A 15,474-nucleotide genomic window follows, 5' to 3' on the forward strand; every position below is an offset into this window, starting at 1 on the left:
GTTACTTCCAGAAGTTTTAACATGTATTTTTTTTATCCACTAAATGCAAGGTGACCTGTGTGTACGGTAAACTTTGGTATTTTTGCATTATGCTTCATTGAAGAAAAACAGGATGGACTAGCTGTAATTGCCCCAAAAGTACCACATGTCATATATCAATCGAAACTAGAAACAATAAGGATGCTGTAAATATGATGTTTCTTAATGATTAATACAACCCATGGCAATAATTATGGAATCACCGGCTTCAGAGGATGTTCATTCAGTTGTTTAATTTTGTAGAAAAAAAAAAGCAGATCACAGACATGACACAAAACTAAAGTCATTTCAAATGGCAACGTTCTGGCTTTAAGAAACACTATAAGAAATCAGGAAAAATAATTGTGGCAGTCAGTAACGGTTGCTTTTTTAGACCAAGCAGAGGGAAAAAAAATACGAACTCACTCAATTCTGAGGAAAAAATTATGGAATCACCCTGTAAATTTTCATCCCCAAAACTAACACCTGCATCTAATCAGATCTGCTCATTAGTCTGCATCTAAAAAGGAGTGATCACACCTTGGAGAGCTGTTGCACCAAGTGGACTGACAAGAATCATGGCTCCAACACGAGAGATGTCAATTGAAACAAAGGAGAGGATTATTAAACTCTTAAAAGAGGGTAAATCATCACGCAATGTTGCAAAAGATGTTGGTTGTTCACAGTCAGCTGTGTCTAAACTCTGGACCAAATACAAACAACATGGGAAGGTTGTTAAAGGCAAACAAACTGGTAGACCAAGGAAGGCATCAAAGCGTCAAGACAGAAAACTTAAAGCAATATGTCTCAAAAATCGAAAATGCACAACAAAACAAATGAGGAACGAATGGGAGGAAACTGGAGTCAACGTCTGTGACCTGAACTGTAAGAAACCACCTAAAGGAAATGGGATTTACATACAGAAAAGCTAAACGAAAGCCATCATTAACACATAAACAGAAAAAACAAGGTTACAATGGGCTAAGGAAAAGCAATCGTGGACTGTGGATGACTGGATGAAAGTCATATTCAGTGATGAATCTCGAATCGCATTGGGCAAGGTGATGATGCTGGAACTTTTGTTTGGTGCCGTTCCAATGAGATTTATAAAGATGACTGCCTGAAGAGAACATGTAAATTTCCACAGTCATGATGATATGGGGCTGCATGTCAGGTAAAGGCACTGGGGAGATGGCTGTCATTACATCATCAATAAATGCACAAGTTTATGTTGATATTTTGGACACTTTTCTTATCCCATCAATTGAAAGGATGTTTGGGGATGATGAAATCATTTTTCAAGATGATAATGCATCTTGCCATAGAGCGAAAACTGTGAAAACATTCCTTGCAAAAAGACACATAGGGTCAATGTCATGGCCTGCAAATAGTCCGGATCTTAATCCAATTGAAAATCTTTGGTGGAAGTTGAAGAAAATGGTCCATGACAAGGCTCCAACCTGCAAAGCTGATCTGGCAACAGCAATCAGAGAAAGTTGGAGGCCAGATTGATGAAGAGTACTTTTGTCACTCATTAAGTCCATGCCTCAGAGACTGCAAGCTGTTATAAAAGCCAGAGGTGGTGCAACAAAATACTAGTGATGTGTTGGAGCGTTCTTTTGTTTTTCATGATTCCATAATTTTTTCCTCAGAATTGAGTGAGTCCATATTTTTTTCCTCTGCTTGGTCTAAAAAAGTAACCGTTACTGACTGCCACAATTTTTTGTCCTGATTTCTTATAGTGTTTCTTAAAGCCAGAAAGTTGCCATTTGAAATGACTTTAGTTTTGTGTCATGTCTGTGATCTGCTTTTTTTTCTACAAAATTAAACAACTGAATGAACATCCTCCGAGGCTGGTGATTCCATAATTTTTGCCAGGGGTTGTAGGTGTACATCTTATTTCTGTCCAGCTTAATTTACATTATATCAAAGATGTTACATTATTTTGGAAAAACCATTGTATTTTTGGGTCAATTAATGCTCACTGCGGGACTACTAAACACACCAGCCACCTGAATTTGTCTTGACAGATTCCTAGGAGCAGTGACACAACAATAAAGCCAATAATGTCTTTGAAAAATTAGTTTTGTCTGTTTCTGAAACTTGAATTGAAGGTATTTGGTTTTGATGCCCAGCATTTTGAACACGCTCGTAAGGAAAAACTCCCTCTGATTTGAGGAAGAAACCTCAAGCAGACCAGACTCAAAGGGGTGACCCTCTACTTGTCCATGCTACCGACACAATTTACAGAACAATTCGCAAAAACAAAAATGCAGGAAATGTTGCCGGTGCGCAGGACAGGAGGGTACAGAAACAGAAAACAGACATCACACCCATCTCTGGATGGAGACGCACCTTAAACACAGAGAGAGAAAAAAACAGTCAAGCATCAGAAAGACAGCAAATACAGTGTAATTTGTTAGCATTAAGCAACAAGAAAAACAGAAGAAATACTAAGGTGATCGTCGGCCACTAGCTCTAAGCTTCAATAAAAGACCCAGAATTTAGATAAAGTTGAGGCCATGGCACGCTCTGTTTCCTAATAAAATGAATTAAGAGTAAAAAGCGTAGTACATACTATGCCAGTATGGGAGCCATACGAAAGGGAAAATAAGTGCAAACAAACATAGCATGATTTACTTATGTTTGTTTTTACTGTTCGTTCTTTCATGCTCTTTCATTTGTTCTTTTGTCCTCTTTTGTTCATTCTTACTTCCATTCATTTGTTCTTTTGCTCTGTTTTTTATGTTCATTCTTTCATTCTTTGTTTCTGTATTTTTGTTTGCTCCTTCCTTTCATCCATCCTTCTGCAAAGGAGATTGAGTTTTCTACTTGTTTGTTGGATTTGTATATTGGCAGAATAACTCGGATGTTTTCAGATTTATTTTTTTCCGTTTTAAAGTTGTGTTCTAGTTTTGTACATACGTATATGAAATGAGTCTAGTGTTCCTAGATCACTACTAACTAACTGTGCATTAGGGTGAACATTTGAATGACTGCACTGAGAGTACTGTTTGCCCAATAAATCATCTGCCAGTAAAGCCAATAGTAGAACTTCAACAGAAGAGATTTATTTCATCATTTGACGAGATCATCCAGTGGTTTTAATGTTTCAGTCAGACAACAATCGGCAGATGCTTTTGGCAAACATATCGCTACTTATTTGTGCCACGGAATACCTCAATGAAGGATCAGGGTTATTTTGTTCATCTCAGAAATCACAAATACTCAACAGTTAATATTTGAGGTTTATATTGTTTCATTACTCTGCATGCAAGCATCAACGAAATGCTCTAACGAGATACGTAATGTCACCCTATAAGATCACACTGTCCCCAGGAGAGCTGCAGAATGACTGATGTAATAAGATTGGATGCTGTTACTAGTGTGTCCAGTGTCTGTTTATCTAGTAACAATGTACCAAGGGCATTTAGTAGCAAATGGAGAAGCTGGATTAGAAGGGCTGGGGGGTGGAGGAAGATATGTCCAGATGACACTCTCACCATGCCCAAACTCCTCAGCTATGCCAGTGTGTGCAACATATCCAGCAGCTTCATAGTTACAGCTGACAAGGCACCCAGGCCTGACCTACACTAAGGACTTCCAGCTGATGCACAGCTTTCACTGGATTCCACAAGAGATGGGTCACATTGCAAATTTAGGAGTCACAGACACTACTTACGAACTACTTGGAGACTATGGGTAGATATCATCATCTAAACTGCGTGTTAATGCCAACAATTTGCAATGGTGGATGTTATATTGACAAATATATGTCAGGAGAAGAACAGGTTGACCCTTCCTGTCCTGATCAGTTCACCACCTCAGAACATGAGGATTATTATGACACACGGGTAACACAAAATACCAAAGCGACTATAGCTCAGTTTGTAGAGCAGGTGTTTGCTAGCCATATATCAGGGTTCGATCCCCATCTATGCCTCAGTATCAAAACCTGCTGGACTCGTATACACTTGGGGAATGAAGAAAATATAAATGTGTAACACTGCATCTCCCAGATCCAGATGAATAGATTCTTTATGCTTTTTGGTAAACATTACAAAGTGGAAATTCTTTCTTTTAATACAGAAGTTGGATATTATTCGCGCTGGAAGCCAAAATATTAAAACTGGCCCAACAAGATGCCTACGACAGCTCTGAAGGAGTTATAGGCTTCTGTGGCTGTGATTGGAGAAACATCATAGTGCAGCATTTGTCTGTTGCATCACCAGTTATACCAATTTATGGTGTAGTGGCACAGAGAAGGGTTTCGTACGTCTTGGTGGCTTCCCTCACTAGTCTCCTTGTATGGTCAGTCAGTTTTTGAGAACTGCCTAGACCAGACAGATTTCCCATACAGTATCATAATGTTTGTGTTTCTTAATGATTGACAGAAATGAAGGCCAAGGCATATTCTGAGACTTGGAAATGTTCATGTGTCCATGTCCTAATTTTGCCAATAGCTCTAGTATATACAGTGAGGAAAATAAGTATTTGAACACCCTGCGATTTTGCAAGTTCTCCCACTTAGAAATCATGGAGGGGTCTGAAATTTTCATCTTAGGTACATATCCACCGTGAGACACATAATCTAAAAAAAAAAAAAAAATCCGGAAATCACAATACGAGGTCTATTAGAAAAGTATCCGACCTTATTATTTTTTTCAAAAACCATATGGATTTGAATCACGTGTGATTACATCAGACATGCTTGAACCCTCGTGGGCATGCGAGAGTTTTTTCACGCCTGTCGGTTACGTCATTCGCCTGTGGGCAGTCTTTGAGTGAGGAGTCGTCCACCCGCTCGTCGATTTTTTTCATTGTTTAGGAATGGCTCAGAGACTGTTGCCATTCAATAAATTCAGCTGGTTTTCGGTAAAAATTTTAACGGCTGATGAGAGATTTTGGTCTGGTAGTGTCGCTTTAAGGACGGTCCACGGCACCTGACGGCGATCTGCGCTTCGAGGCGGCAGCGTCTCGCCGTTTCAAGTTGAAAACTTCCACATTTCAGGCTCTGTTGACGCAGTAAGTCAGAGAACAGAGAACTTTCAGAAGAAGTCGGCATGAGGAGTTTATTCGGACATTCCATTGTTAACGGTCATTTTGTAATGAAAGAACGTGCGGGCAGAGTCGCATGTCGGGCTGGACCCGACCGCGGGGGGTCGCGGCAGGAAAAACACCTCCGTTGGAAATCTTAACGGGCAAGTTGGAACATGCCCAAGCTGTTAAACAATTTCTCAGTTACTCACTTGTTGAAAGCCATTAAAAGCCGCCTGAATTCTACAAATGGTTTCAACACGGAGGTGTTTTTCCTGTCGCGGCGCACACAGATTTGCCGAGTCGTCACGGAAACGACTCGGCGAATTTGCGCGTACGTCTTTCATTAAAAAATGTCCTTAAACAGTGGAATGTCCGCATAAAATTCCTCATGCCGGCCTCTTCTGAATCTTCTCTGTTCTCTCACGATGTCCTGGGTGAATTAAGCCTTAAATTAGGATGTTTTCAGCTCGAAACAGGCCGACGACAGCGCCTGGAAGCGCTGCAGGCCGTCCCGCTCCGTGGGAAGTCCTTACACCGACAGAAACACCCCATAATCTCTCATCAGCCGTTAAACTTTTCACAGAAAACCAGCTTAATTTCTCGAATAGTGTCCACTCGGATATTCCTCACAGGTCCAGAAAAAATTTTGATAAAGCAACGCGCGCCGTCTCGAGCAGCGTGTGAAACAAAGGAATTCAGCCGAGAGGGCGGGACCACATCTCACTCAAGGCCTGCCCACAGGGAAATGACGTCACCGACACGCGTGAAAAAACTCACGCATGCGCACGAGGGTTCAAGCATGATTTGTGTAATCGCATGTCATTCAAATCCATATAGTTAAAAAAAAAATAAAAGGGTCGGTTTATTATCTAAGAGACCTCGTATATGATGTTTTTTACATTATTTATTTGTATGTTACTGCTGCAAATAAGTATTTGAACACAGTGAAATCAATGTTAATATTGGTACAGTAGCCTTTGTTTGCAATTACAGAGGTCAAACATTTCCTGTAGTTATTCACCAGGTTTGCACACACTGCAGCAGGGATTTTGGTCCACTCCTCCACACAGATCTTCTCCAAATCTTTCAGGTTTGGAGTTTCTGGTCCCTCCAAAGATTTTCTATTGGGTTCAGGTCTGGAGACTGGCCAGGCCACTCCAGGACCTTGAAATGCTTCTTACGGAGCCCCTCCTTAGTTGTCCTGGCTGTGTGTTTGGGGTCATTGTCATGCTGGAAGACCCAGCCATGACCCATCTTCAATGCTCTTACTGAGGGAAGGAGGTTGTTTGCCAAAATCTCGCAATACATGACCCCATCCATCCTCCCTTCAATACGGTGCAGTTGTCCTGTCCCCTTTGCAGAAGAGCACCCCCAGAGTATGATGTTTCCACCCCCCATGCTTCACGGTTGGGATGGTTTCTTGAGGTTGTTCTCATCCTCTAAACATGGTAAGTGGAGATGATTCCAAAAAGCTCTATTCTGGTCTCATCTGACCACATGACCTTCTTCCATGCCTCCTCTGGATCATCCAGATGGTCACTGGTGAACTTCAAATGGGCCTGGACATGTGCTGGCTTGAGCAGGGGAACCTTGCTGCCTTGCAGGATTTTAAACCACGACAGCATCATGTGTTACTAATGTAATCTTTGTGACTGTGGTCCCAACTCTCTTCAGGTCATTGACCAGGTCCTCCTGTGTAATTCTGAGCTTTCTCAGAATCATCCTTACCCCACAAAGTGAGATCTTGCATGGAATCCCAGACCGAGGGAGATTGACAGTCATCTTGTGTTTCTTCCACTTTCTAATAAATAATCATAACAGTTGTTGTCTTCTACCAAGCTGCTTGCCTACTGTCCTGTAGTCCATCCCAGCCTTGTGCAGGTCTACAGTTTTGTCCCTGGTGTCCTTAGACAGCTCTTTGGTCTTGGCTATGGTGGACAGGTTGGAGTGTGATTGATTGTGTGTGAACAGGCATCTTTTATACAGGTAACAAGTTCAAACAGGTGCAATTAATACAGGTAAAGAGTGCAGAATAAGAGGGCTTCTTAAAGAAAAATTAACAGGTCTGTGTGAGCCAGAATTCTTGCTGGTTGGTAGGTGTTCAAATACTTATTTGCAGCAATAACATACAAATAAATTATTAAAAAAATCATACATTGTGATTTCCGGATTTTTTTTAAGATTATGTCTCTCACAGTGGACATGCACCTAAGATGAAAATTTCAGACTCCTCCATGATTTCTAAGTGGGAGAACCTGCAAAATCGCAGGGTGTTAATACTTACTTTCCTCACTGTAAGTAACACACGCATGCAATGTTGTGTATAACCCTCTGCTTCTCTGCACCAACAACGCATATATTGTTGATTTCCTTCGTCTAGGTTATTCTTACTACTGAGAATCGCTGTAATGGTGTTGGCTACGTTTGGTCTGTGCTGGCTACCGTTCCTGTCTGACCCCAGCCAGATCTCTCAGCTGGTCAGGAGGATCTTTCCATTGGCTCGTGGCCTATTCGAGGTACATTAGTCTTTCCTAAGGCAATGATCGTCTTTTGCTGTATTTTTCTTCTTGAGAATTGTGTACTTGGGACTGCCCCCATAAACAGTGGGGGCACAGTCAGCTAATCTGATAGCAGATAATTATCAAAGCTAATGTTTTTGCTATCGGATTAGCTTTTCAGATAAGTTTTAAAACCATCATCTGACCAATTATCTTCCGATAATTTAGTTCAGATATCTTTCAGTCCGATAACATTTTCTTTGCTGGTAAGGTTTAACGGTCAAAAACGTTTGTAAACCCTAAAATCAAACATTTTAGTCTGTTTATTGTGTGTTTGTAGCCACTGAGCAGACTAGCTGCCTGTCGCTGATGACGTCACCATTAAGCGCAAAACGTGATTGGCCGGTCGACGCAGGGAGCATTGTGGGTAGTGTAGTTCAGGTTTCACTTTGGACGTTACAGTGATTGTCCACTCGACACAAAAACAGACTAATTTTAACATTATTTTATTTCTTTGTGGCTGTAATTTAATCGCCAGACTCGGTGGGGGAGAGGAGCTCACACGGTGCAGCTGTGTGTACAGAGGGAGGGACTTTTCTTCACATTTAGACATTGTTTTGGATTTAAAATGTGGATTATTTATTGAATGAATCCCACTGAAACTAACAGGTAAGAATTTATATTACTACGTGTATTTTATTCTGCAAATCAATGCATTCATGTATTTCAGTTGTTTAAGCCGCAGGGTTCAAAGCATGCGAAAAAAGTGTCAGCTTTTAGCTCGTAAATACCTATCTAATACTGAGATACGAGGTCTGTGATAAAGTAACGGACCTTTTTTTTTTTTGAAAAAAACCATATGGATTTGAATCACGTGTGATTACATCAGACATGCTTGAACCCTCGTGGGCATGCAAGAGTTTTTTCATGCCTGTCGGTTACGTCATTTGCCTGTGGGCAGTCTTTGAGTGAGGAGTGGCCCACCCTCTCGTTTTTTTCATTGTTTAGGAATGGCTCAGAGACTGCTGCTTTGTTTGATAAAAATTTTTTCAAAACTGTAAGGCACAACTGAGTGGACACCATTCGATAAATGCAGCTGGTTTTCGGTAAAAATTTTAACGGCTGAGAGATTTTGGTCTGGTAGTGTCGCTTTAAGGATGGCCCACGGCACCTGACGGCGATCTGCACTTCGAGCCGGCAGCGTCTCGCCGTTTCAAGTTGAAAACTTCCACATTTCAGGCTCTGTTGACCCAGTAAGTCGTCAGAGAACAGAGAACTTTTATAAGAAGTCGGCATGAGGAGTTTATTCGGACATTCCATTGTTAACGGACATTTTGTAATGAAAGAACGTGCGGGCAGAGTCGCATGTCGGGCCGGACCTGACCGCGGGGGGTCGCGACAGGAAAAACACCTCCGTTGGAAACCTTAACGGGCAAGTTGGAACATGCCCAAGCTGTTAAACAATTTCTGTTACTCACTTGTTGAAAGCCATCAAAAGCCACCTGAATTTTACAAATGGTTTTCAACACGGAGGTGTTTTTCCTGTCGCGGCGCACACAGATTTGCCAAGTCGTCACGGAAACGACTCTGTGAATTTGCGCGCACATTCTTTCATTACAAAATGTCCTTAAACAGTGGAATGTCCGCATAAAGTCCTCATGCCGGCCTCTTCTGAATCTTCTCTGTTCTCTCATGACGTCCTGGGTGAATTAAGCCTTAAATTAGGATGTTTTCAGGTCGAAACAGGCCGACGACGGCGCCTGGAAGCGCTGCGCGACGTCCTGCTCCGTGGGAAGTCCTTACAGCGACAGAAACACCCCATAATCTCTCATTAGCCGTTAAACTTTTCACCGAAAACCAGCTTAATTTCTCGAATAGTGTCCACTCGGCTATTCCTCACAGGTCCAGAAAAAATGTTGATAAAGCAACGACACGCGTGAAAAAAACTCACGCATGCGCACGAGGGTTCAAGCTTGTCTGACGTAAAAACATATGAATCAAATCCATTTATTTTTGAAAAAATAAAAAGGACCGCTTTTTTCATCACAGACCTCGTATACTGTGACTTCTGTGTTTTACTGCTTTTGAAAGATGATGACAGTGTTTGGGGTTTTATTTTTATTCATTTTCGTGTGTTCTTGGTGTTTGTGATCCTTGAATTTACCCAGCAGCCCCTGCGGTGCTTAAAGTAAAACTGGTTTATCAGAAGCCGACAGTGTAATGTGGTGTGGCTGCATCCAAATCAATACTAATAGTTATCGGTTATCTGTAATAAAGATACATTTTTTAGCAGTTTATCGAATTATCATCATAAAAGGTAACTTTTCAGTTATCTGATTAATAGTTATCGAAGCTAACTTTTTGGTTAGCTGTGCCCACCGCTGCCCATAAATAAACAAGGAGGTGAGGGTTTGGCTTCCAGAATGGTCATCAAAGTACTATAGTGTAGTTTATCAAGGGATGGCCACAGTGGTCTGGAGATTAGGGGAGTCACACAGAGACTGGAAGGTCATGCTTGTACTTCATGTGACAGTTACATTTTATGTGCCCTTGGGTGGTGTAAATGTTGAACCCTGTTAACCCTGCTCTCTCAACTGTTGGAAAGCATAACCATGTGCATCTCAAGGGAATGACTGCGGTATCTATGATGATGTGTGACTAGTCATGGTAATCGAATCTTGTGATCTTCTATAAATAACAACAACAGCATTAAAAAATAATCATTGAAATCAGCTTTTGGAGTTTGTGTTTCTGGTGAAAAGCACCTCCCTCTGTCTTTTCAGGAGCAACTTTGAGACTGCTGTTTGGGGATTTGAGGATTTTAAAATTACATACTATAAGTTTATACAGCAAGCCTATCCTTAAGCCTTTGACAGCAGCAACATTTCTGCACACCCTGAAGCTTATCAAGTGATCAGTAGCCATAATATGATATATCTAATCTTGATGTTGGTTGTGTGGTTGCACTTTTGCAGTAGTATACTGGGATTTTTGCTAAATCTGTGCAGTGGAAATCATTGTTTTGGTCTTCCATCCATGTTAGAACTTAAATAAAACACTGGCTTGCTTATGATCATAATGAAACAATATCTGCTAAAGAAATTTAATGCTTACTCTGTGATGGAATGCGTATCAGTCTTACTTTGAAGGCTCCATTAAATGGTATTTTTACTCGTAATTTGGTGTAATTCTTTTTGAAACTAAGGCATACAAATTGAGGGATCATTACAAGCTGTAATCCATTTACAGACAGAAGGTCTATTTGATAAAACCTGAGGTTCAGTTTTTATTGTTTTGCACTTCGCCAGTGTGGCGTCATTGTTGAAGATACTTTTTTTTTTTTTTTTTTTCAAGGATTAACTGATTTTCTTAATTTAACAAGTATTTATTTCTTGGGGTTTTAATAACTGTGACCAGTGCTTCAATGCAACAGAGATGCAAGCGGTCTGCTTAAACGCCCAGTGTCTTATATGCTGCTCCATACCACAGTAAACACCCTTCCACCTGCTAGTCCTTAGCCACTTGGAAACAGATATCCTGTTGGATCAAAGGTAACAGAGGAATAAAATGGTGAGAGGTCAGGAGATGACTTTCAGTTTATCTCTGGGAGGTGTCAGGGTTCTGGATGTAGAAGGATGCAGATAAATCAGATTCATTTATGACCTGAGGATTTTTTTTCAACACATCAATGCATAGCCATGTTTTAGCTATACAGATTGATGAGCGGAGCAAACGCTACACAGCAAAACTGTTGCCTCCAACCTCTTTGCACACCTTTGGAAAGCGAATGCATACATCTATATACAACCCCTGGCAAAAATTATGGACTCACCGGCCTCGGAGGATGTTCATTCAGTTGTTTAATTTTGTAGAAAAAAAGCAGATCACAGACATGACACAAAACTAAAGTCATTTCAAATGGCAACTTTCTGGCTTTAAGAAACACTATAAGAAATCAGGAAAAATAATTGTGGCAGTCAGTAACGGTTACTTTTTAGACCAAGCAGAGGAAAAAAATATGGACTCACTGAATTCTGAGGAATAAATTATGGAATCACCCTGTAAATTTCATCCCCAAAACACCTGCATCAAATCAGATCTGCTCATTAGTCTGCATCTAAAAAGGAGTGATCACACCTTGGAGAGCTGTTGCACCAAGTGGACTGACATGAATCATGGCTCCAACATGAGCGATGTCAATTGAAACAAAGGAGAGGATTATCAAACTCTTAAAAGAGGGTAAATCATCACGCAATGTTGCCAAAGATGTTGGTTGTTCACAGTCAGCTCAAACTCTTAAAAGAGGGTAAATCATCACGCAATGTGCAAAAGATGTTTGGTTGTTCACAGTCAGCTGTGTCTAAACTCTGGACCAAATACAAACAACATGGGAAGGTTGTTAAAGGCAAACATACTGGTAGACCAAGGAAGACATCAAGGCGTCCAGACAGAAAACTTAAAGCAATATGTCTCAAAAATCGAAATGCACAACAAATGAGGAACGAATGGGAGGAAACTGGAGTCAACGTCTGTGACCTGAACTGTAAGACAACCGCCTAAAAGGAAATGGGATTTAAATACAGAAAAGCTAAACGAAAGCCATCATTAACACCTAAACAGAAAAAACAAGGTTACAATAGGCTAAGGAAAAGCATCGTGGACTGTGGATGACTGGATGAAAGTCATATTCAGTGATGATCTCCGAATCTGCATTGGGCAAGGTGATGATGCTGGAACTTTTGTTTGGTACGTTCCAAAGAGATTTATAAAGATGACTGCCTGAAGAGAACATGTAAATTTCCACAGTCATTGATGATATGGGGCTGCATGTCAGGTAAAGGCACTGGGGAGATGGCTGTCCTTACATCATCAATAAATGCACAAGTTTACGTTGATATTTTGGACACTTTTCTTATCCCATCAATTGAAAGGATGTTTGGGGATGATGAAATCATTTTTCAAGATGATAATGCATCTTGCCATAGAGCAAAAACTGTTAAAAACATTCCTTGCAAAAAGACACATAGGGTCAATGTCATGGCCTGCAAATAGTCCGGATCTTAATCCAATTGAAAATCTTTGGTGGAGTTGAAGAAATGGTCCATGACAAGGCTTCAACCTGCAAAGCTGATCTGGCAACAGCAATCAGAGAAAGTTGGAGCCGGATTGATGAAGAGTACTGTTGTCCACTCATTAAGTCCATGCCTCAGAGACTGCAAGCTGTTATAAAAGCCAGAGGTGGTGCAACAAAATACTAGTGATGTGTTGAAGCGTTCTTTTGTTTTCATGATTCCATAATTTTTTCCTCAGAATTGAGTGACTCCATATTTTTTTCCCTCTGCTTGGTCTAAAAAAAGTAACCGTTACTGACTGCCACAATTTTTTTCCAGATTTCTTATAGTGTTTCTTAAAGCCAGAAAGTTTCCATTTGAAATTACTTTAGTTTTGTGTCATGTCTGTGATCTGCTTTTTTTGTACAAAATTAAACAACTGAATGAACATCCTCCGAGGCCGGTGAGTCCATAATTTTTGCCAGGGGTTGTATTAGAGTATCAGAGCCAGACATTTATCTTGCTGTAACCTCTGATAGAAAAGACTGTGTTGGAGTATTGTGTTAAGTAAAAGGAAAGGGGAATGTTGTTTATGTTAAGGTCAGAAAGTAAGGATTACTTCAAAGAGCCAAACTAAGACTGTGTGTGGTTGTTTCTTTCTGCTCGTTTCCTTGTACCAAAGGTGGCGCCTAACTCAAGGTGACATGGACGTGAGAAGTAATTGAAACTCTTACCAGGGGAGCGGACGGCAGCAATGCGGCGCAGCAATATTTGTTCAACTAAATGATGCAAACATAATACACAGGGTGTGAGAGATGTGATACTCCCCCTGTGAAGACAGCCAAGTGAGGCTGCTGGTGTAAGCCGCCCTGAACTAATTGTGAAATTGTGCACGTAAGCAGAAGCTTGGGACGATGACGGACAGGGGTAGGGTGGCAGAAACCCAATGGCTGGTGTCTGGTGGTGGTGGTGGTGAGTTCAGCGAAGGGAGCAGTTGTAAGTTTACCCACTGAGCTGCATTCTACCATCTCATGTTGCCGCCCGCTCACAAAAATGGCAGCAAGAGATTCTCCCTGTGAAATTCCATGCCAGTGCATAGGTGAAGGAGCTGTGCTCCATGCATTTGCAGATACACCGCCCCCCCCAATGCTTTTTGCTTAGTCCTGGTCATGTGTCGCCTTCAGGCGGCTTCCAGGAACATTCCGGTAGTGGTTATTTGGAGCGGTGGAGGCAGAGAGAGGAAGACGGGGTTGTAACAACACGAGGCGGTCATTATGTTCCACACAGCTGTGTTGTGAGCAGCTGTAACAGAGAATGGATGGGATCCAGAAATATCTTTGTAGAGAGGACCACACGCTGACGAGCTCCGTCAATACCGATCTACGCACATCGTGTCTGTGTTCATAGTTTACAGTGGCCTCAGTATCATTTGATCACCACACAACTGCTTAGATTAACCGAATAACACAGCAGTGCCCTTCTCATCACTTCACAGCTTTAGAAACCACAAGTTATTTTAGGCTGCTATTAATATTATATCAACCAATAGACCTTATCACGTAGGTGTATCCTGAATGAACATCACTGTAGTTCACTTTGACACGTAAAGCAAGTGGGCAGCATTTCTATAGCACTTTTCCATCCAAGTAGACGCTCAAAGCGCTTTATATTGACAGCTCGCATTCACTCACATGAGCACACACTCACATACCGGTGTCATCATGCTGTCCTGCAAGGTGCTTAACTGCATACCGGGAGCCCAAAGGGGCCTTAGTGATTTTTCCGGTCTGACGGGGATTTTAACCGAGGATCACAAGCCTGTCATTTTTTCTTTTAAAAGTGTAAGTTACATTATGGCCAAAAAAAAGTTTGACAATACCCACAATGTCCCATGGTTCCTTCCTTCATATCAGCTGTTCATCTTGAATGTCTTGGAGCATGCATTGGTGCATCATTCTGTCCTGGTCCTAATGACTTTCCATTCCGTGGTCCCTGCTTTGTTCAACTTGGGTTTTCCATTGGCCAAACCTGACATCTATGACATGGTACCTGGTTTTTAGCATCACTTCCATCACCATTACAAGTAAGGTGTGGGAATACCAAAAGGTGTTGTGAAAATCTTGCAGATTATTGACTGGTCAGAGTGCATTGCCACTATCACTGCATCATTGTGCGAGATTGGAGACACATAAGCCCCGCGTTCTACACAAACCCACCTCTTTAAATTTGTCGTTGGGCAAGTAGCACCACCTGTTCACTGCCTGGTGTGTGTAGTCTTGAAGATGGCAGGCAGTTTCATGCAGTGTTGCCTAGTTTTGCTAGAGGTGCTGCAGTCTGCAGTGGAACAGGAAGCACCTGTTATCAAAAATGGTAAATGGACTGCATTTATATAGCGCTTTTCCATCTGTATCAGACACTCAAAGCGCTTTACAATAATGCCTCACATTCACCCCGATGTCAGGGTGCTGCCATATAAGGCGCTCATTACACACCGGGAGCACTAAGGGATTAAAGGCCTTGCCCAAGGGCCCTTAGTGATTTTCCAGTCAGGCGGGGATTTGAGCCCATGATCTTCTGGACTCAAGCCCAACACCTTAACCACTAGTCCATCACCTCCCCCAAAAGAGAAAGAGACAAGGATCAGTTGACTTGGTGCTAGTGGAAAAGTGGAAGAGCACCATAAGTGTTAAGGTCTTTGTGACTACATGTAATACTTGTCACCCACAAGACGGGCAGGAATAGGCATCAACCTTCGCAATTCATGTGAAGGAAAATACGAGAACCACTCTGGATGAGTTAACCACTATTCTGGGGAGTTCATGCATTAGTATTACTACTTTTTTGTGTGTGTCCTTTTTTTTTTTTTT

At 41.5% G+C, this 15,474-nt stretch overlaps 1 protein-coding gene across 1 annotated transcript in view; it reads left to right on the forward strand.

The window, feature by feature from the left end:
• Nucleotides 1-15,474, forward strand: part of alg6 (ALG6 alpha-1,3-glucosyltransferase) — a 73,700-nt gene that overhangs the window by 10,758 nt on the left and 47,468 nt on the right. The window contains exon 8 of the mRNA XM_034179548.1: nucleotides 7,439-7,574. Coding sequence (XP_034035439.1) covers nucleotides 7,439-7,574 — 136 coding nt within the window. The remainder of the gene's footprint in view (nucleotides 1-7,438; nucleotides 7,575-15,474) is intronic.

Source organism: Thalassophryne amazonica, chromosome 10 (genome assembly GCF_902500255.1).
Source record: "Thalassophryne amazonica chromosome 10, fThaAma1.1, whole genome shotgun sequence".
Lineage (NCBI taxonomy): Eukaryota > Metazoa > Chordata > Actinopteri > Batrachoidiformes > Batrachoididae > Thalassophryne > Thalassophryne amazonica.